Genomic DNA, 23266 nt, shown 5'->3' on the forward strand with positions numbered 1-23266 from the left:
ATTTTTAGACTTGAAAATAATCAGTTGAATCAGCTCTTACAAACTGAGCAACCAATGGCCTGACCTTAGTTGTTGGAACAAGAAGGCACTGAAAAATGTTTCCTGGAAGAGAGCCTAACCTAGTATTCTTAGTAATCTTTGACTTTTGTTTCAGTGGCCTCACACATAGGATGAAAAAAAAGTAAATACAATTGTTCACTATTTTCTTACTTAGATAATGTACCATCCTTTAAAAAATAACTATTAATTTACTTGGGGATATAATCTGGGGGATAGAAAACCCACTTGATATCTGAATTAGTTCTGTGTGGCTTCTAGGGATTTTAGATGAATTATTGAGGTGTAGAGGAAGGATAACAGTTTATTTTGTTTTCATATACCTCTCTCTGGGTACTCATGATAGTTCCAGAGTTGGAAATACATAAAAGAATTGTTGCAGTCTTAGATTTGCACTCTTTGCCATTGATACCTCCTTTCCATTCCCATTTTTCCTTATCTTATTACCTCCAATCTAAACTGTTGCAGAAGCATCCTATTGAAACTCGCTACTTCTCTGGATTTTGTTCCCTCTGCTAAATAAGGAATCATTTCTGTGGAGCTCTTAAATTAATCTGAATTAGGATTTGATAAAAATTTAGCAATAATCATTTTATTATTTTTTTTTAAATAAAGACAGAGTTTCACTGTGTTAGCCAGGCTGGTCTCAAACTCCCAGGCTCAAGTGATCTGCCTGCCTCAGCCTCCCGAAGTGTGGGGATTACAGGCATGAGCCACCACACTTGGCCTTTTTATTTTTTAGTTTTTTTGGTAACAATCTCCACTCTGTTGCCCAGGCTGGAGTGCAGTGGCACAAAGATGCCTCACTGCAGCCTCCCACTCTTGGGCTCAAGGGATACTCTGACCTCAGCCTCCCAAATAGCTGAGACTGCAGGCGTATGCCACCATGCCTGGCTAATTTTTTTATTTTCTTGTAGAGACAGGGAGTTTCACTTTGTTGTCCAGGCTGGTCTCTAATTCGTGACCTCAAGCAGCCCTCCTCCTTTGGTCTCCCAAAGTGCTAGGATTGCAGGCGCGAGCCACTGCGCCCAGCCCATTTTATTATTTCTAACCAGCTTTAAATTTTGGCTAATTAACTTTTGAGATAAGATTTGTGGCTGCACTTTGGGAGGCCGAGACGGGTGGATCACGAGGTTAGGAGATCGAGACCATCCTGGCTAACACGGTGAAACCCCGTTTCTACTAAAAAATCCAAAAAACTAGCCAGGCGAGGTGGCGGGCGCCTGTAGTCCCAGCTACTTGGGAGGCTGAGGCAGGAGAATGGCGTAAACCCAGGAGGCAGAGCTTGCAGTGAGCCGAGATCCGGCCATTGCACCCCAGCCTGGACAACAGAGCGAGACTCCGTCTCAAAAAAAAAAAATTTGTGGCTGCATGCAATTAAGTTTTTGGGGGTCTCTCATTTTGGTAATAGGTGAGGAACTTAAATGTCTGCCAGAAGACTAAATTCTAGGTTTCATTTTCAAGTTTAATATAGAATTTCTGCCTAGTACAATAGTGAGAAAACTGTGCTGTGATTTCTGAGCTTCTGTACATTGTTATTTGGGGTAGTACTTTGGGTTGGTCAAGTAGACTACTGCACACATACTACCACTGCCCATTCTATGTACGCATCTAATTGTACTATTTATGCTTATGTGACAAATCTTTCTCAGCACTATCATCCTTTTAACGTTTTCACTCATAAGAGAGATTTAAAGGAATAATACAGGTCTTAAAATTGTAAAGGTTCACACAAACTTATTTTTCCTGTTTGTTTTAGGAAAAAGCTCTTGATAAAGAGTTTAAGGAATAGAGGGAAGTATAATTAACAACATAAAAAAAAAGAAGACGGGCCGGGCGCGGTGGCTCAAGCCTGTAATCCCAGCACTTTGGGAGGCCGAGGCGGGTGGATCATGAGGTCAGGAGATCGAGACTATCCTGGCTAACATGGTGAAACCCCGTCTCTACTAAAAATCCAAAAAACTAGCCGGGCGTGGTGGCGGGCGCCTGTAGTCTCAGCTACTTGGGAGGCTGAGGCGGGAGAATGGCGTGAACCCGGGAGGCGGAGTTTGCAGTGAGCCGAGATCACGCCACTGCACTCCAGCCTGGGAGACACAGCGAGACTCCGTCTCAAAAAAAAAAAAAAAAAAAAAAAAGAAGACGTCTTACTTCCCAGAAATATTGTAAATATTGTTAAACTTTTGTTGGTTTGTTTGTTTTTGAGACAGAGCCTTGCTTCCTCGCCAGGCTGGATTTTGGCTCTCGGCTCACTGCAACCTCTGCCTCCCAGGTTCAAGCAATTCTCCTGCCTCAGCCTCCCAAGTAGCTGGGACTACAGGAGTGTACCACCACGCCAGCTAATTTTTTGTTTTTACTAGAGATGGGGTTTCACCATGTTGGCCAGGATGGTCGTCTTGATCTCTTGACCTTATGATCTGCCTGCCTCAGATCATTGGCATGGCTCATTTGGCATGAGCCACTGCACCCAGCCAAACAACATTTTTTAGTTTAAAACATTCGTTTTTTTCAAAATTACAAATAATTCAGGCATACAAAAATGTGTAAAAAACAATATAATAAAATCTCATGTAACCAGCATCAGCTCTCTATGCATACATTCAGATAAAGTAGAACAGATCTGGTGAATTATAGTTATAGAATAGAATATACATATTATGAGTCTCCACAGAATAAAAGTTATAATTTTAAAATTGGGAAGTAAGGTAATAAAATACGGGAAAGATATTAACTTGTATCTTTCATAATAAGGAGTAACTTAGACATTATCTAAAATTGAAACATCTAGGTTTTAAAAATGACCCCAACCTCTTAATAATCTCTTTTTTAAATCTTAAAAAGGAATTTATAGGACTTTTTTTGTTTGTTTGTTTGTTTTGTTTTTGAGATGGAGTTTAGATCTTGTTGCCCAGGCTGGAGTGTAATGGGGCGATCTTGGCTTACTGAAACCTTCGCCTCCCAGGTTCAAGTGATTCTCCTGCCTCAGCCTCCCGAGTAGCTGGGATTACAGGCATGTGCCACCACGCCCAGCTAATTTTGTATTTTTATTTTTTTTTTTTATTTTTTTTTTTAATTTTTTAATTTTTTTATTTTTTTATTTTTTTTGAGACGGAGTCTCGCTTTGTGGTCCAGGCTGGAGTGCAGTGGCCGGATCTCAGCTCACTGCAAGCTCCGCCTCCCGGGTTTACGCCATTCTCCTGCCTCAGCCTCCCGAGTAGCTGGGACTACAGGCACCCGCCACCTCGCCCGGCTAGTTTTTTGTATGTATTTTTAATAGAGACGAGGTTTCTCCATGTTGGTAAGGCTGATCTCGAATTCCTGACCTCAGGTGATCCGCCCATATCAGCCTCCCAAAGTGCTGGGATTACAGGCATGAGCCACTGTGCCCAGCCACATTTCTCTTTTAAAAAATTTTTTTTTTCCTTTTTACTTGATAACCCATAGCCAACATCATAACATATCTCTTATAATAAAGAACTGTTTGAGGCCAGGTATGGTGGCTCATGCCTGTAATCCCAGCACTTTGGGAGGCCGAGATGGGAGGATCACTTGAGTCTATGAGTTTGAGACCAGCCTGGGCAATACAGCGAGATCCCCATCTCTAAAAGAATTTAAAAATTAGGTGGGCATGGTGACATGTGCCCGTAGTTCCATCCACTTAGGAGGCTGAGGTGGTAGGATTGCTTGAGCTGGAGAGGTAGAGGGTGCAGTGAGCTACTGTTATGCACTCCAGCGTGGGTGACAGAGTGAGACCCTGTCTCAAATTTTTAAAAAAAAGGAAAGAAATGTTTGAAGTTTAGTAATTGTTTCACTTCATTTTTTTTTCTGTTAAGTAAAATTATATTTCATTTTACTTTTAAAATTACACATGTAGGCTGGGCGCAGTGGCTCATGCCTGTAATCCCAGCATTTTTCAGAGGCTGAGGCAGGTGGATCACCTGAGGTCAGGAGTTCAAGACCAGCCTGGCCAACATGATGAAACCCCATCTCTACTAAAAATACAAAAAATTAGCCAGGCACAGTGACATATGCCAGTAATCCCAGCTACTCGGGAGGTTGAGGCAGGAGAATTGCTTGAACCCAGGAGGCAGAGGTTGCGGTAAGCCAAGATCACGCCACTGCACTCCAGCCCGGGCAATGGAGCGAGACTCTGTCTGAAAAAATAAATAAATAAATAGGCCAGGCATGGTGGATCACGCTTGTAATCCCAGCTACTCAGGAGGCTGAAGCAGGAGAATTGCTTGAACCCGGGAGGCGGAGGTTGCAGTGAGCCAAGATCGCACCACTGCACTCCAGCCTGGGTGACAGAGCGAGACTCCATCTCAAAAATAAATAAATAAATAAATAACAAAATAAAATTACACATGTAGCCTGGCATGGTGGCTCACACCTGTAATCCCAGCACTTTGGGAGTCTGAGGTGGGCAGATCACCTGAGGTCAGGAGTTCAAGACCACCCTGGCCAATATGGTGAAACCCAGTCTCTACTAAAAATACAAAAATTAGCCAGGCTTGGTGGCAGGTGGCTGTAATCCCAACTACTCGGGAGTCTGAGGCAGGAGAATTGCTTGAACCCAGGAGGTGGAGGTTGCAGTGAGCCAAGATTGAGCCATTGCATTCCAGCCTGCTAGCCTGGGTAACAGCGAAACTCCATCTCAAAAAAAAAAAAAAAAAAGAAAAATAGAATGTATGGGCCGGGCGCGGTGGCTCAAGCCTGTAATCCCAGCACTTTGGGAGGCCGAGGCGGGTGGATCACAAGGTCAGGAGATCGAGACCACAGTGAAACCCTGGCTCTACTAAAAATACAAAAAATTAGTCGGGCGCGGTGGCGGGCGCCTGTAGTCCTAGCTACTCAGGAGGCTGAGGCAGGAGAATGGCGTGAACCCAGGAGGCGGAGCCTGCAGTGAGCCGAGATCGCGCCACTGCACTCCAGCCTGGGCAACAGCGTGAGACTCCGTCTCAAAAAAAAAAAAAAAAAAAATAGAATGTATGAAATACAGAAGATTAAATGTGGACTTTGGCTCCAGAGTCAAACAAAGCAACTGTAGAAAAAATTTACTAAACAATTGATGGAGGCCGGGCGCGGTGGCTCAAGCCTGTAACCCCAGCACTTTGGGAGGCCGAGACGGGCGGATCACAAGGTCAGGAGATTGAGACCATCCTGGCTAACACGGCGAAACCCCGTCTCTACTAAAAACACAAAAAATTAGCCGGGCGAGGTGGCGGCGCCTGTGGTCGCAGCTACTCGGGAGGCTGAGGCAGGAGAATGGCGGGAACCCGGGAGGCGGAGCTTGCAGTGAGCTGAGATCCGGTCACTGCACTCCAGCCTGGGTGACAGAGCGAGACTCCGTCTCAAAAAAAAAAAAAAAAAAAAAAAAATTGATGGAATATGAAGGCTTACTGAATATTTGATAATATTAAGGAGTTCTTATTGGGTTGTTTTAGGTATGATATTGGTATTACAGTTCTTTTTTAAAAAAAAAAAAATCCTAATCTCTTGGGGAGAATATGCAGTATTTTTTGGATGAAATGATATAGTAGCTGGAATTTGTACAGAAATAATCTGGGTTTGGGGTGGGATGGGTGGTAAAGATGAAAGATTATATTGATAACTGTTGAAAGTAGGTGATGGCTACATAGAGCTACATAATCTCTCTACTTTGTGTATGTTTGAAACTGTTGGCTGGGCATGGTGGCTCAGCCTGTAATCTAGCACTTTGAGAGACCAAGGCGGGAGTGTCACCTGAGCTCAGGAGTTGGAGACTAGCTTGGGCAACATCGTGAAACCTTGTCTCTGCAAAAAATACAAAAATTAGCCAGGCATGGTGGCATGCACCAGTAGTTCCAGCTACTCAGGAGGCTGAGGCCAGAGGATTGCTTGAGCCTAGGAGGTTGGGGCTACAGTGAGCCATGTTCACACCACTGCACCTGTACTGCAGCCTGGTTGAGTGACAAAGGGAGACACAAAAAAAGGAAGGAAGGAAGGGAGGGAGGGAGGGAGGGAGGAGTTAAATCAAAAGTGTTAAAAAAAAATTGGGATTGTGTTTTCTTACCACATTATTCAGTTTTAGACAGTATCCTACTGACTCCCTGTAGTGAAAGCTGCTGAAATCAGTACTCTCACAGTTTCTTCTATCTCTACTCCTCAATACTTTTTTTCTTTTTTTTCCTCTGGAGACAGAGTCTCTCTTACTCTGTCACCCAGGCTGGAGTGTAGTGGTGCGATCTTGGCTCACTGCAACCTCCACCTCCCAGATTCAAGCAATTCTCCTGCCTCAGCCTCCCAAGTAGCTGGAACTACAGGCACATGCCACCACACCTGGCTAATCTTTTGTATTTTTAGTAGAGACGGGGTTTCAACATGCTGTCCAGGCTGGTAATATTTCATTGAGGTTTATAACATATATATCATACTGTTGTTCCATAATTCACACAAACATTTGATATGAAGGAATGCCCCAGAATTGGGGTTGGGAGAGAAGGAGATGGGAAAATTGGTTGATGGGTAGAAGATACGTGAATTTTATGTGTACAGAAAAGTTTGGTTATACATATACCCATATGATCACAGGGTGATGGAATTTATGGGTGATTTTTATGAATTTTTTTGTTTTCAAATGTTCTACAATGTGTATATCCTAGTAATCAAGGAGAGAAAAGCTATTTGAAAACAAAAAAAATCTACACTTACTTAGTTTTGCTCTTCTAAGGTTTGAACATAACATAACTGCTTGTGTTTTTAAGTCAATTTTAAATCGTTGGAAGCCAGGCCAGGTGGCTCACATCTGTAATCCTAGCTACTTGGGAGGCTGAGGTGGGAGGATCACTCGAGGCCAGGTCTTCAACACCAGCCTGGGCAACATAGCCACACTCTATCACTACAAAATTTTTTAAATTAGCCAGACGTGGTGGTGCACACCTGTAGTCCTAACCACAAGGGAGGACAGTTCAAGCCCAGGAGTTTGAGGCTGCAGTGAGTCATGATTGTGCCACTGTACTCCAGCCTGTATGACAGAGTGAAACCCTGTTTCTCTCTTTTTTTCTTTTGAGACAGGGTCTCACTCTCTTGCCCAGGCTGGAGTGCAGTGGCATGATCACGGCTCACTGCCACCTTGACCTCCTGGGCACCTCAGCCTCCTAAGTGGGACTACAGGCATGCACCACCACGCCTGGCTAATTTATTAATTTTTTTATATAGATGGGGTCTCAGTATGTTGCCTAGGCTGGTTACGAACTTTGGGCTCAAGTGATCCTCCTGCCTCAGCTATCCATCCTCCTGCCTCAGCTTGGCAAAGTGCTGGGATTATAGGTAGGAGCCACCATACCAGGCCAAGACCTCTTCTCTTTAAAAAAAAAAAAAAAAAAAAAAGGCCGGGTGCAGAGGCTTACGCCTGTAATACCAGCACTTTGGGAGGCCAAGGCAGGCAGATCACCTGAGGTCAGAAGTTTGAAACTACCCTGGCCAACATGGTGAAACCCTGTCTCTACTCAAAATACAAAAAAAAAAAAAGAAAAAAAAGAATTAGCTAGGCGTAACGACATACGCCTATAATCCCAGCTACTCAGGAGGCTGAGGCAGGAGAATCGCTTGAACCCAGGAGGTGGAGATTGCAATGAGCTGAGATCACGCCACTGCACCCCAGCCTGGGTGACAGAGAAAGACTCCATCTCAAAAAAAAAAAAAAAAAATTCTCCCACTTTGTGGGTTACCTGTTCACTCTAATGATAGTTTATTTTGCTGTGCAGAAACTCTTTTAACAAACATATGAAAACTTCTATATTCAAAAGAGTACTGCCTCTTTTGAAGTTGTCCCTTAAGATGGCTAAATACTTATTGTAGTGATACTATAACTGATCAAAATATGCTTGGAAATATTTGGACTACCATTTATAGATATATTGCTTTGAGAATCCTTATATAAGGAAAAATGTCTTTGGGGGATGGATTTTAATTTCTGAAATTTCCATAAGTCATTCAGAGTCAAACTAAATATAAGTAGATGAATAAATTGATAAATATTTTATTGTTTAAAAAAACAACGTTGAGTTGTGGGGAGATAGACTTAGAGCCTGGACATGTTTTCAATTTTTTTTCTTTTTTTTTTTTGGAGGTGGGAGTCTCACTTTGTCACCCAGGTTGGAGTACAGTGGTACGATCTTGGCTCACTGCAACCTCCACCTCCCAGGTTCAAGCAATTCTTCTGCCTCAGCCTCCCAAGTGGTTGGGACCACAGGCGCACCCGACCGGTTTTTTTTGTTTTTTGTTTTTTGTTTTTTGTTTTTTTGAGACGGAGTCTCGCTGTGTCTCCCAGGCTGGAGTGCAGTGGCGTGATCTCGGCTCACTGCAAGCTCCGCCTCCCGGGTTCACGCCATTCTCCCGCCTCAGCCTCCCAAGTAGCTGAGACTACAGGCGCCCGCCACCACGCCCGGCTAGTTTTTTGTATTTTTAGTAGAGACGGGGTTTCACCATGTTAGCCAGGATAGTCTCGATCTCCTGACCTCGTGATCCACCCGCCTCGGCCTCCCAAAGTGCTGGGATTACAGGCTTGAGCCACCGCGCCCGGCCTTTTTGTATTTTTAGTAGAGACGGGGTTTCACTGTGTTGCCCAGGCTGGTCCTGAACTCCTGAGCTCAGGCAGTCCTCCCACCTTGGCCTCCTAAAGTGCTAGGATTACTGGCATGAGCCACAGAGCCTGGCCTGCTTTCAAATTTTTCCTCCCCCTTCTCAACTTTCTCTTTTCTTCTGTTTTATTTTGTTTTTTGTTTTGTTTTTTTGAGATGGAGTCTTGCACTGTCACCCGGGCTGGAGTGCAATGGTGAGATCTCGGCTCACTGCAGCCTCCGCCTCCTGGTTCACACGATTCTCCTGCCTCAGCCTCCCAAGTAGCTGGAATTACAGGCACCTGCCACCACGCCCAGCTAATTTTTTGTATTTTTAGTAGAGACAGGGTTTCCTATGTTGGCCAGACTGGTCTCGAACTCCTAACATCTTGATCCGCCTGCCTCGGCCTCCCAAAGTGCTGGGATTACAGGTGTGAGCCACTGCGCCCGGCCTTTCTTCTGTTTTCTTTGGACAATGTGTAGCAATTAAAATTCCTTTTTCCGGCCAGGTCACTCCAGCCTGGGTGACAGAGGGAGACTATGTCTCAAAAAAAAAAAAAAAAAGAAAACAAAATAAAAATTTTTAGGGTAAAACAATTAATGGTATTTTTACTGACCAGAATGAGATTTAAAGCTTATATAGGAATTCAGAGATGACCAGCTGCTTTCCTTTATTTTGCATTTCCCTTTCACTGACAATGCATTAGCATGTTGTTTTTATTTGCTAAACTTTTGATAAGAAAAAAAATAAAATAGAAGCCCTGCAAAAATTAATAAACTGATCATTGTAACTGACTTTGCATCTTTCTACCTGTCTTTTAAAATGAACATGAAAGGATATAATCTTCATTTCATTCATTGAGAAATCCTGTCCATTTGCCTGTATTTATAATCCATTCCTCACGATCAGGCTGAAATTATCTATTAAACCAGAACAATGTCAGGTCACAATTCTTCATTCTCCAATAGGATGAAACGGAGTGGGCTTCTAATGCTTGATCTATTTTATAAAATGTCTTGGCCAGGCACAGTGGCTCACGTCTGTAATCCCAGCACTTTGGGAGGCTGAGGTGGATGGATCACCTGAGGTCAGGAGTTCAAGACCAGCCTGGCCAACATGATGAAACCCCATCTCTACTAAAAATACAAAAATTTGCCAGACGTGGTGGCAGGCCCCTGTAATCCCAGCTACTCGGGAGGTTGAGGCAGGAGAATCGCTCGAACCCAGGAGGCAGAGGTTGCAGTGAGCCGTGATTGCGCCACTGTACTGCAGCCTGGGTGATAGATTGAGACTCCGTCTCAAATACATACATACATGCATACATACATAAAATGTCTTTATGAGCTGTGTGGAGATGTAGAAATAGGAATTGGAGTTTCGATGAATCACATTAATTTTTAAAAGAGGAATTTACATCAAATCCTGAATACCACTTTTTACTAGAGTGATTCAAGGACAAACAGTACACTAACTTTTCTTAGAATAATTTTTTAGGAGGAAAAAAATAATAAAATTAGTTTTGCTTGTAGAATTTTTGATAACCCCTGAAGATCATTATACTTTCGTTGGACTTTGGAATTGGGCAGATGAAAAAGGGTTCAAAGCGACATGATAACATTCCTTCTCTCATGGAAGGTGAAGCAATTTTAATGTTAAATCTTCAGACTTGGGGAGATGGAGAGGTTCTTTTTTTCTGAAAATTTTTCTTAAAAAAGTGATATTTTCTCACTGTAGATAATTTGGAAAGGTTTAAAAGCCATGTTTTAATGTAGACATTATTTTATATCATTGTAATAATCCTGGATACTCAATTATATATCTGGCTATTTTTCATTTAACTTTATCACAAGTATTTTCTAATGTTATTTTAAAAACTCCTTATGAGCATAGTTTTTAAGGATGCTTTAAGTTGTTTTGTTTTCTTTCCTCTTTTTTTGCCAAGCAGGCAACTTTTAAGATCTTTAACCCTCAGAGTTGTTCTGAAAGGTGTGTCTTCAAGGAAGTTTGAATAAGGAAGGGCACTTTGAATACTTGACTCAGTGGAAATGCACCATGAAGTGTTGACTGTCTGAATTTATTGAATTCCCATTGTGCAATGTTTAAAGTTTAAATATGTGTAATATTCGACCTAGAATTTTCTTCTAAATATTCAACAGACATAAACACACAAATGAATACTTCTTTACTTTTTTTTTTTTTTTTGAGATGGAGTCTTACTCTGCCACCCAGGCTGGAGTGCAGTGGCACTAACTCACCTCACTGCAGCCTCTGCCTCCTGGATTCATGGGATTATCCTGCCTCACCCTCCCGAGTAGCTGGGATTATAGGCACGCACCACCATGCCCAGCTAATTTTTTTGTATTTTTGGTAGAGACTGGGTTTCACCATGTTGGCCAGGCTGGTCTCAAACTCCTGACCTCAGGTGATCCACCCACCGTGGCCTCCCAAAGTGCTGGGATTACAGGCTTGAGCCACCACAGCCAGCCAGCATTTTTTAATAATAGCAAAATACTGTAAGCAACCTAAATGCACATCAGTAGGGACTTGAATAGATAAAATTATAGTGCATCTAAAATGCAATACTATGCAGCCATTACAAGGGATGAAGAAGTATATTTACTGATGTGGAATGATATCCAAAATAATGGGTTAATGAAAAAAGTTACCACTCAGTGTAATGCTATTTCTATAAATAATATTAATAAGTGTAAACATAGAATATGCATATGAAAATCTAGAAAAGTACCCATTAAACTGTTAATGGTGTTAAGATTCTAGAACACTTTCACTTTCTAAAGTATACATTTCTATAATGGGATTTGTCTTTCTTTTTACAATTTTTTTTTTTTTTTTTTTTTTTTAGATATGGAGTTTCAATCTTGTCGCCCAGGCTGGAGTGCAATGGTGTGATCTCAGCTCACTGCAACCTCCGCCTCTGGGGTTCAAGTGATTCTCCTGCCTCAGCCTCATGAGTAGCTGGGATTACAGGCATCCATCACTATGCCTGGCCAATTTTTATATTTTTAGTAGAAACGGGATTTCACCATGTTGGCCAGGCTGGTCTTGAACTGCTGACCTCAGATTATCCACCCACGTCAGCCTCCCAAAATGCGGGGATTACAGGCGTGAGCGACCGTGCCCAGCCTACAGTTTTTTGTTTGTTTATTTGGTTGGTTGGTTGGTTGGTTTTTTTGAGACAGAGTTTTGCTCTTGTTGCCCAGGCTGGAGTGCAGTGGTGTGATGTCTGCTAACTGCAACCTCCACCTCCCAGATTCAAGCGATTTTCCTGCCTCAGCCTCCTGAGTAGCTGGGATTACAGGCGCATGCCACCACTTCCAGCTAGTTTTTATATTTTTAGTAGGGACGGGGTTTCATCATGTTGGCCAGGCTGGTCTCCAACTCCTGACCTCAGGTGATCCACCTGCCTTGGCCTCCCAAAGTGCAGGGATTACAGGCTTGAGCCACCATGCCCGGCCTACAGATGTATATTAAAGTCCACTATGTGAAGATCTTATTCTGCAAATCCTCTAAGATTCTCCTTTAGTCATGAGACAATGTGCAGTTCCATCTGTGTTGGGTAGGTCCTAAAATTTTATTTAGATAGCCTTTGGTAATGAGATTTAATGATCAAATGGTGAATTTTAGTATGTACGTGCTAGGTCTTCCTGCTCAGACATACCAAAGCATTGGCCCTTTAATATAGACTCCTTTTTATAAATGGCTGGAGAATTCACTAAGATAGATACACTAAGAGGAAAATGACCTTTAACTGTAAATAATTGTATTTTCCCTTACCTCCAGGCTATTCTGCACCTAAATTTGTTTCAATCTGTTCTGAGATATTACTATAGATGACAATATTATAGTCTTTATTGGTCATCTGTACCCACAGTACAGGAGGACATTTACTGTCATGTTCTCTCTTTTCTCAGTTATTTTCTTTTTCTAAATCCAGTCTCTTTCTTGTAGTTGTACAGGTATTTGTTTTATAATTATTTTATTAAAACTCTACATGTATGTTTTTATACTTTTATCTATTATTGCATATTCTTAATAAGTTAAAAACTCATTTGGAAAATTTTATATGTTTTGAGATGCTACAATAGGAAAGTGTGACATTCAAAAATGTAGTTTCTTTATCCTGATCTTCATCATTTCTTTATACTGCTTCTCATTTATAGTTTTTTTGTTTTTTGTTTTTTGTTTTTTGTTTTTGAGACGGAGTCTCGCTCTGTCGTCCAGGCTGGAGCGCAGTGGCCGGATCTCAGCTCACTGCAAGCTCCACCTCCCGGGTTTACGCCATTCTCCTGCCTCAGCCTCCCGAGTAACTGGGACTACAGGGGCCCGCCACCTCGCCCGGCTAGTTTTTTGTATTTTTTAGTAGAGACGGGGTTTCACCGTGTTAGCCAGGATGGTCTCGATCTCCTGACCTCACGATCCACCCGTCTCGGCCTCCCAAAGTGCTGGGATTACAGGCTTGAGCCACCGCGCCTGGCCACTATAGTTTTGTTGACAATCTGATGTCACTGTCACTGAAACAGAAGTTATATGGTCAGGAGGAAATGAGACAATAAAGGAAAACTTTCTTCCAGTTGCTTTAATATTGGCTAAAATGTTTACACACCTGTTAAGATTTATTACCAGAATAAATTATGCCTACATAATTATGTGTTCTGAAGTAAGTTATAGTTTAACTTTAATTAGGTAGCTAAACTATTAAAAAAAAAAAGTGTTAACCTAAAAAAAAAAAAGCCTACCCCTTCCTTAAAGAGGAGTCACAAATATGAGTTGGGGCCAGGCGCAGTGGCTCACACCTGTAATTTTAGCACTTCAGGAGGCCCAGGTGGGCATATCACTTGAGCCCAGGAGTTCAAGACCAGCCTGGGCAACTTGGCAAAACCCTATCTCTACTAAAAATACAAAAATTAGCTGGGTGTGGTGGCACGCGCCTGTAGTCCCAACTACTTGGGAGGCTGAGGTGAGAGGATTGCTTGAACTGGGGAGGTGGAGGTTGCAGTGAGATGAGATCATGCCACTGCACCCCAGCCTGGGTGACAGAGCGATATCCTGTCTCAAAACAAAAACAAAACCAAAAAAACAGATATGACTTGGAGAAGCCATGAGGCAGGCAGGAGAGGGAACTAATCCCAACCTTGAGTAAAAGATCAGGCCCTCAGGAAATTTAGAGACGTCTAAGGAATATTTTATGGCTCAATCTGAGCTTTTGCTAGGTTAACATTTAGTTTTAAGCATAAATTTATGCTTTCAAAAATATTTTTGAGGCATAAGGGATATTCTCTCCTTAAGGAATTTGTAGTCTAGTTAGGAGAAATAGTTGATTGCAATATGATGTAATAGATGTTATGAGAGAAGTTTGTATGGGCACACCCAGGTGCAGAACCTAATCTAGAGGGTGGAGTGGGGAAGTAAACAATGTTAGAGAAGGTTATGTGGAAATGTGACCCCTGTACTTAATCCTTAACTACAAGGAGGAGTTGTGGAAGGAAGAATATTGGTTCTTCTTGACACAGCAGTGTGTGCAAAGGCCAGGAGGGGAAAGAGACCAAAGAAAAGACTAGTGGGCTGGATGCAGTGGCTCACGCCTGTAATCCCAGCACTTTGGGAGGCCGAGGTGGGCGGATCACAAGATCAGGAGATTGAGACCATCCTGGCTAACATGGTGAAACCCCATTTCTACTAAAAATACAAAAAAAAATTAGCCGGGTGTGGTGGCGGGCGCCTGTAGTCCCAGCTACTCGGGAGGCTGAGGCAGGAGAATGGCGTGAACCCAGGAGGCAGAGCTTACAGTGAGCTGAGATCGTGCCACTGCACTCCAACCTGGGTGACAGAGCGAGACTCCGTCCAAAAAAAAAAAAAAAGAAAAGGCTAGTGAATAACCACTTTTGATTTGTTTTGTTTTGTTTTGTTTTGTTTTGTTTTTTCACAAGGTCTCACCATGTTCCCAAAGGCCAGCCAACTCTTGGCCTCAAGCAATCCTCCTGCATTAGCCTCTGGAGTAGCTGGGATTACAGGTGGGAGCCACTGTGCCCCACCAGCCACTTAGTTTAAATGCTATACAAAGCCATTTGGATTCCATCCTTAAGGCTGAGAGGATGTTTGAAAGATTTTTAAGCATGAGGGCAGGGAGTTATATTATTATACTTGACGTTAAAGATTATCCTGGCTATAGCAGGAAAAATAGAATTAGAGATCCTCTAGGCCTGGCAGTATGGTGGTCAGATATTAAGTCTTGATAAGCTTAATGTTTAATGTATTATTGAGTCTTGGAAAGTAGAAATAATCTTCAAGGGGCCCCCAAACACCAAAATTAAAATCCAAGAGGTGAGCAATAAAGATAACATGAGGATCAAATTACCCTGGGGTAAACTACCAAATCAGTCTTGAGATTCAGGAGTTGGTTGGTCAGGAATAAACTTGATGGTGGAGGTAAAGTGGGAAAACTAGGCTTAAATGTGCTCCCAGTTGTGTAGCACTCCCATATTCCCTCTGTACTTGGCTCTTGGCAGAAACAAATGCAGATCTTTCCCTCTGGAGGAAGAGGTCCTCAATTTAGGCCTCCAAAATCTCATAAATTCACAAAATGTTAAATTGTGAACCTCTTAAAGATCATCAAACATACAAACAAGGAAGAAGTGACAAAGTCCTCAGATATTGTCAGATTTCAAAGACTCCATATATAGTCACATATTAAAATAAACTAAAAATATGACGTTTTTAAAGAAATAAAATAATCACAAAATGAATAGCAAAAAATCACAAATCACCAGGCAAATGTAAAAAATAACTAAATAAAACTTTTACTAATGAAAAATTACTGAAATCAAAATCTCAGGGTTACTTTGAATTAGTAAATAGGAAGCCAGATATTTTTTAAAAACTCTCCAGAGGCTGGACGTGGTAGCTCATGCTTGTAATTCCAGCACTTTGGGAGGCCGAGGCAGGCGGATCACCTGAGGTCAGGAGTTCAAGACCAGCCTGGCCAACATGGTAAAACTCCGTCTCCACAAAAATACAAAAATTAGCCGGGCGTGGTGTTGTGTGCCTGTAATCCCATCTACTTGGAAGGCTGAGGCAGGAGAATTGCTTGAACCCGGGAGATGGAGGTTGCGGTGAGCCGAGATTGTGCCATTGCACTCCAGCCTGGGCGACAGAACAAGACTCCGTCTCAAAAACAAACAAACAAACAAAAACTCTCCAGAAAGCAATACAGAGAACAAGCAAATGGAAAATACAAAAGAGAGGTTAAAAGACAGGGGATTAAAATAAGAAATACTGAAGTCCTAGAAGGAAAGAATAAAGAAAATAGAGACCTAAGAGCTGAGAATTTTTGAAGCTAAGAAATGAAACCACGGTTATAGGAAGCACAACATATACCAAACAGAATAAATAAATTCATGCACAGTCATGTTGTAGTCAAACTGCAAAACACCAAGAGAGAAGATCTTAAAGGACCAAAGAAAAGATACACCACCTACAAAGAAACCACAATCAGTAAGAAAGATAGATGTCTCACTGCTGTATTAGAAGCTGGAAGAGTAAGGCATACTATCTTCAATGTGATAAGAGAAAATGATCAACCTGGAATTTTATCTCCAGAGAAACTGTCTTTCAAGGATGATGGTGAAATACAAAGACATTTCAGATAAGCAAAATAGAAACTGCGTCCAACAGACTTTCACTTAAGGAAATTCTACTTTAGGAAGAAGGAAAAGGGTACCAGAAAGGAAGTCTGAGATACAAGAAGGAATGGTGAGCAAAGAAATTCATAAGAACCTGTGTAAATATAAACAAGTGCTACCTGTATAAAATAATAATGATGATGATGATGATATATAATTTCTGAGGCTAAAAAAAGACAGTACTGGACAATAAGAAAGTGGTTAAAATATTAATATTTAAAATTTAGGTTTTATGTTAATTTTAAATTAATATATCATGCATGTTAAAATTTCAAGGATAACTTCTAAAAGTACATAACTTCCAAGCCAGTAAAGAGGAAAATTGAATTTAAAATTTTTTTAAATAAAAAGTTATTTTAGCTAGGTGCAATGGCTCATGTCTGTAGTCTGAGCTACTTAGGAGGCTGAGGCAGGACAACTGTTTGAGCCCAGGTGTTCAAGTCTACAATGAGTTATAATGGCCCCACTGCACTTCAGCCTGGGTAACAGAGCAAGACCCCACCCCATCTCTTAAAAAAAAAAAAAAGTAACCCCAGAATATGCACAACTGTGATCTATCAGTAAAACAGCACTAAAAAACAACCACTTAAAAATTTCTTTATTTAGCTTTGTGACCTCTGTTATGCTGCATAACCTCTGTAAACCTTAGTTTTCTCATCTTTAACGTGTGGATAGTAGTAGTACTTCCTTTATAGGGTTGTTGTGAAGATATAATCAGATAGTGCAGGTAAAAAGCTTAGCACAAATCTAGTACATAATAAGTATTAGCACATATCTAGTATATAACAAGTATTCAATCGACATTAGTAATTAGATGTTACTTACTGCTGTTAGACAATACCAGTGGCTCTCTTATATGTATATTCCCTATACAAAGGGAAGGGGAACTAACATTTTAAGTGCCTGCTATATGCCAGGCACTATACTAAATGCTTTCTTATATATTGCATCTCATGTAACCCTCACAACAATCTTGTGGAAATATATATTAGTGTCTGCATTTTATAGATGAGGACAATGTACTTCAGAAAGGTTAAGTAACATACCCAAGGCGCTTAATGACAGTGGGTTTCTATTATACCTTCCATTAAAAGAACTTCAGGCCGGGCGCGGTGGCTCAAGCCTGTAATCCCAGCACTTTGGGAGGCTGAGACGGGCGGATCACGAGGTCAGGAGATCGAGACCATCCTGGCTAACACGGTGAAACCCCGTCTCTACTAAAAATACAAAAAACTAGCCGGGCGAGGTGGCGGGCGCCTGTAGTCCCAGCTACTCCAGAGGCTGAGGCAGGAGAATGGCGTAAACCCGGGAGGCGGAGCTTGCAGTGAGCTGAGATCTGGCCACTGCACTTCAGCCCAGGCTACAGAGCAAGACTCCATCTCAAAAAAATAAATAAATAAATAAAAATAAAAATAAAAGAAAAGAAAAATAAAAAAATAAAAGAACTTCAAATTGGCCGGGCACGGTGGCTCACTCCTGTATTCCCAGCACTTTAGGAGACTGAGGCTGGCAGATGACAAGGTCAGGAGTTTGAGACCAGCCTGACTAACATAGTGAAACCCCATCTCTACTAAAAATATAAAAATTAGCTGACACCTGTAATCCCAGCTACTCAGGAGGCTGAGGCAGGAGAATCACTTGAACCCAGGAGGTGGAGGTTGCAGTGAACTGAGATCATGCCACTGCACTCCAGTCTAGGAGACAGAGCAAGTCTCCATCTCCAAACTTCAAATTAATACATATCTAGGAGGATTAAAAGCGCAAATGGTTTTTACTTTTTTCTGACTTATTTTACCCCACTCTGAAATTTAGTGTCATGGAAACAGATTTCAAGAAAAGCCAAAATTCTCCTCAAAAATTAAAATTTTGCATGTCAAGCCAGGTGCAGTCACTCATGTCTGTAATGCCAACACTTTGGGAGGCCAAGGTGGGAGGATAGCTTGAGGCCAGGAGTTGGAGACCAGCATGGGCAACATAGCAAGACCTTGTCTCTACAAAAAAATATTTTTTTTAAAATAGCCAGGCATGGTGGCACATACCTGTAGTCCCAGCTACTCGGGAGGCTGAGATGGAAGGATTGCTTGAGCCCAGGAGGTCAAGGCTACAATGAGCCATGATCATGCCACTGCATTTCAACCTGCGGGAAAAAGCGAGACCCTGTCTCAAAAAAAAAAAAAAAAATTGCACGTCATTTATTGACTGGCAGCAAACCATGGGAATTCACTAAAGATCTTGAAATCAGACAGAAAATCTTATTTGGGGGTGTTTAAGAGGATTAAAGAAACATCATCTTCTCTTACTCTGTACTTTGCTTTGAGTTCATGTAGTATGATGTGAAACGAATCACAACAAAGTGGCCTGTTCTTAGGGTGCCTGCTGGAAGTCAGTATTCCTCTCAGAACATTCTTTCTCTTCTCTTTTCTCCTTTCCTAGGGTTACACATCTTTCTGGAATGACTGCATATCATCTGGCCTGCGAGGGGGCATCCTGATAGAGCTGGCCATGCGGGGTCGAATCTATCTGGAACCCCCGACCATGCGTAAGAAGCGACTACTAGACAGAAAGGTACTGAATCCTCTGTGAACGTCCATGGCTTATGGAAAGGCAAATACCAACAGTACATTTGGGAAGAACAGAAAGATTTGAGTAGTAAGATAAAATAAATATCACTGACTCAACAGTTCCATTGGCTAAACAGGTTAATTATCCTATAGCAAGAGGGAGAAATCAAAGTATCCATAGTCCAAAGAGTTATAGGAAGCTCCTGGTTTTGTCTTCCTTTTTTATGCAGAAAAATCACACTTAGGATGCTGTTGATTAAACTCCTCCTATATCTATAACTATAACATTATGAAATAACCAGGCGCAGTGGCTCATGCTTGTAATCCCAGCACTTTGGGAGGCCAAGGCAGGTGGATCACGAGGTCAGGAGATCAAGACCATCCTGGCTAACACAGTGAAACCCCGTCTCTACAAAAAAATATTTTTTAAAAAAATTAGCTGGGCATTGTGGCAGGCGCCTGTAGTCCCAGCTACTCGGTAGGCTGAGGCAGGAGAATGGCGTTAACCTAGAAGGCGCAGCTTGCAGTGAGCCAAGATCAGGCCACCACACTCCATCCTGGACGACAGTGCAAGACTCCATCTCAAAAAAAAAAAATTACGAAATAGAGTATGATGTAGGGGGAGGGACTCATATGGGTCAGATCAGTCATTGATTAACCCTGGTTATTCTCCAATAACTATTCTCTTTCCTTCCATTTACTGCAAGTCCTTTCCAACCATACTCCTGTATCCATTTTCTTACTGAATTTTTCCACTCACAACTTCTTTATCATCCTAAGCACTGAACTTAAACTACATTCTTAGGTATCACCAGCTTCTTTTCAGTCTTTGATTTATTTTTCTCTTTTCACCTATATGTGGCATTTGACAATTGTTATCACTTCGAAACTTTCTTCATTCTTGGCCTTTGTTATTATCTTTTTCTCTTGCTTCTCTGACTGTACACTGTTTCCTTACTTCTCCATTCCTTAACATCCAAGTCTCAGTTTGTATCCCTTGAGTGATTTTCTGTCCCTTCAGAGATATCATTTACCTTTATAGCTTCATCTGTCACCTTCATGAGATTAATTTTCAAATTTCTAGGCAGGTTTTGTTTTTCCACCTCCAGAAACATATTTAACTATTGGCTAGAAATTTCAACTTGGCTATCCCATATCATTTAAAACTAAACTTAACAAAAAACAAAGAAAATCAAATTATCAACCTTTCCCCAAAACTGACTTCCTTTTCTGGCTTTCCTACCTTTATTTATTTATTTATTTATGTAAATTTTAATTTTTTTAATAGAGACAAGATATTGCCATGTTGCCCGGGCTGGTCTCAAACTCAGGTGATCCACCCGCCTCAACCTCTCAAAGTGCTAGGATTACTGGCATGTTTCCTACAGATGTTTCCTACCTTTATTAATGGTTTCAAAACTGAGCCCAGATGTTTCCTACCTTTATTAATGGTTTCAAAAGTTGGTTTCCAGACTCAAAATGAGTTGTTATTGAAACTTTTCTCCATTATCATTCATATTCAGTTTGTCACTAGGGCCCACTTCCAATGTTATTTTTGTCTTCACATTATCACTCCATACTATATTTTAAACTTCTTGAGGATAGGGACAGTATATTATGCTTCCTTACATTTCTTGCAACACTTAACCAGTAACATATATATGATATATTGAAAGATTTTAACTTGAATGAAGTGAAGGAATCAGGGTTCCTTCTTTCTCCTTTTCTCAAAGGTACTGCTAAAGTCAGACAGTCCAACAGGTGATGTTTTACTGGATGAAACTCTCAAACACATCAAAGCAACTGAACCCACAGAAACTGTCCAAACATGGATAGAGCTACTCACTGGTAAGATGACTTAAAATAATATATGAATTTCACACTTCGTTATCTTTATCCTACCCTGAAATTTAGTAAAAGAAGTACCGAAATTCATCATGCTGGATGAGATAGATGTGGTTCACTATTTAATTCTAATGAGGGACAGAAAAAGCATGGCTAATTGATACCTAAAGTTTTCCAAAGCTTCACCTTATCTTCTGCCACCCCACCCCAAAAGCTCTTTAACAGTATTCTTCACAAGAAACTTTTAAAACATCTTTATAGAGAGGACAATGAGAATATTGGCATTGATGCAATCTATTATTCTTATTAGAATTTCCCAGTTTTAATTTGCCAAATAATATTTTATTGCATGGCCATTCCACATTTGTTTATCCAGTCATCAGTTGATGAATATTTGGGTTATTTCCACATTTTGGCTGTTGTGAATAATACTGCTGTGAACATGCATGGACAAGTTTTTATTTGAACATGTTTTCATTTATTGTGGGTGTGTAGCTAGGAGTAGATAACTGGGTCATATGGTAAATCGAGTAACATTTTTATTGTGGTAAAATATAACATTTATTTATTTATTTATTTATTTATTTATTTATTTTCCGAGATGGAGTCTTGCTCTGTCTCCCAGGCTGGAGTACAGTGACACGATCTCAGCTCACTGCAACCTCTGCCTTCCAGGTTCAAGTGATTCTCCTGCTTCAGCCTCCCAAGTAGCTAGGATTACAGGCACGTGCCACCACACCCAGCTACTTTTTGTATTCTTAGTAGACAGGGTTTCACCATGTTGGCCAGGCTGGTCTTGAACTCTTGACTTCAAGATCTGCCCACCTCGGCCTCCCAAAGTGCTGGGATTATAGGCGTGAGCCACCACACCCAGCCAACATTTATTATTATTTTAGCCATTCTTAATGGCTTAAGTGTACAATTCTGTGAAATTAAATATATTTGCAGTATTTTGTAACCATCACCTCTATCTATACTATACCGAAAGCTTCCTCATCATTACCCCCTAAAACTCTGTACCTATTAAATGATAACTTCCTCTTTCTCTCTCCCCCTAGTCCCTGGCAACCTCTATTCTACTTTTTGTCTGTATGAATTTGCTTACTCTAGGTACCTCATATAAGTAGAATTATACAATATCTGTCATTACTTTGCCTAGCTTATTCACTAAGCATAATGTTTTCAAGGTCCATTCATGTCACAGCATATATCAAAATTTCATTCCTTTTTATGGTTGAGTGATATTCCATTGTATGTATATAACATTTTTGTTTAACTATTCATCTGTTGATGGATTCCACCTTTTGGCTATTATGAACAATGCTGCTGTTAACATTGATATACAAATATCTGTTCAAGTTCCTGCTTTTAATTCTTTTGGATATATACCTAGGAATAGAATTGCTGGGTCATATGGCAGTTTAACCTTTGAGAAATCACCAGACATTTCCACAGAGACTGCACCATTTTATATTCCCACCAGTAGTGCACCAGGGTTCCAATTTATCCACATCCTGATAACCACTTGTTCTTCTCTTTCTTTTCTTTTTTTAATTATAGGCATTCGAGTAGGTCTGAAATGTTATCTCATTGTGGTTTTGATTTTTATTTTCAAATGAAAATAGTTTTCATGTCATTCCTATTGACTAAAAATATTGAGCATATTTTTATGTGCTTACTGACCATTTATATATCCTCTGTGGAGAAATATAAAATACTTTTTCCATTTTTAAGTTTGATTGTTTTGTTGTTGAGGGTTTGTTTTGTATTTATTTATGAGATGGGGTATCACTCTGTCACCCAGGATGGAGTGCAGTGGTGCGATCTCAGCTCACTGCAATCTCTACCTCCCGGGCTCAAGGGTCCTCCCACCTCAGCCTCCCGAGTAACTGGGACTATGGGCATGCACCATCACACCTGGCTAATTTTTTGTAGTTTTGGTGGAGACAGGGTTTTGCTATGTCGCCCAGGTTGGTCTCTGAACTCCTAAGCTCAGACAGTCTACCCATCTTGGTCTCCCAAAGTGCTGGGATTTCAGGTGTGAACCACCGTGCCTGGCCAGAAGTTCTTTGTATATATTCTGGATATTAATCTTACCAAGAACAGCTCAGTCATGGCGACCCTAACCCAGAGGCGCTAGAGGAATTAAAGACACACATACACAGAAAAATAGAGTGTGGAGTGGGAAATTAGGGGTCTCACAGCCTTCAGAGCTGAGAGCCTTGAACAGAGATTTACCTACATATTTATTGACAGCAAGCCAGTCATGAGGTTTACTAAAAGTATTCCTAGTGGGAAATAAAGGGATGGGCTTAAATAAAGGGATGGGCCCTGGCTAGTTATCTGCAGCATGAACATGTCCTTAAGGCACAGATCGCTCATGCTATTGTTCGTGGTTTAAGAATACTTTAAGCAGTTTTCCACTATGGGTGGGCCAGGTGTTCCTTGCCCTCATTCTGGTAAACCCACAGTTTTCCAGTGTGGGTGTCAAGGCCATCACAAGCA

The 23266-nt window shown here is 41.2% G+C and overlaps 1 protein-coding gene across 7 annotated transcripts in view; it reads left to right on the plus strand.

Moving 5' to 3' along the window:
* GOLPH3L (golgi phosphoprotein 3 like) overlaps positions 1-23266 on the plus strand; it is a 52210-nt gene that overhangs the window by 15292 nt on the left and 13652 nt on the right. For 4 of the 7 annotated variants that reach the window (XM_077985005.1, XM_077985073.1, NM_001257573.1 and 1 more), the window contains exons 3-4: positions 18789-18920; positions 20650-20764. In XM_077985005.1, the coding sequence (XP_077841131.1) occupies positions 18789-18920; positions 20650-20764 (247 nt within the window). The remainder of the gene's footprint in view (positions 1-18788; positions 18921-20649; positions 20765-23266) is intronic. The other 3 variants (XM_077985211.1, XM_077985274.1, XM_077985141.1) reach the window with 1 other exon arrangement.

The sequence above is a fragment of the Macaca mulatta genome, chromosome 1 (genome assembly GCF_049350105.2).
Source record: "Macaca mulatta isolate MMU2019108-1 chromosome 1, T2T-MMU8v2.0, whole genome shotgun sequence".
NCBI lineage: Eukaryota > Metazoa > Chordata > Mammalia > Primates > Cercopithecidae > Macaca > Macaca mulatta.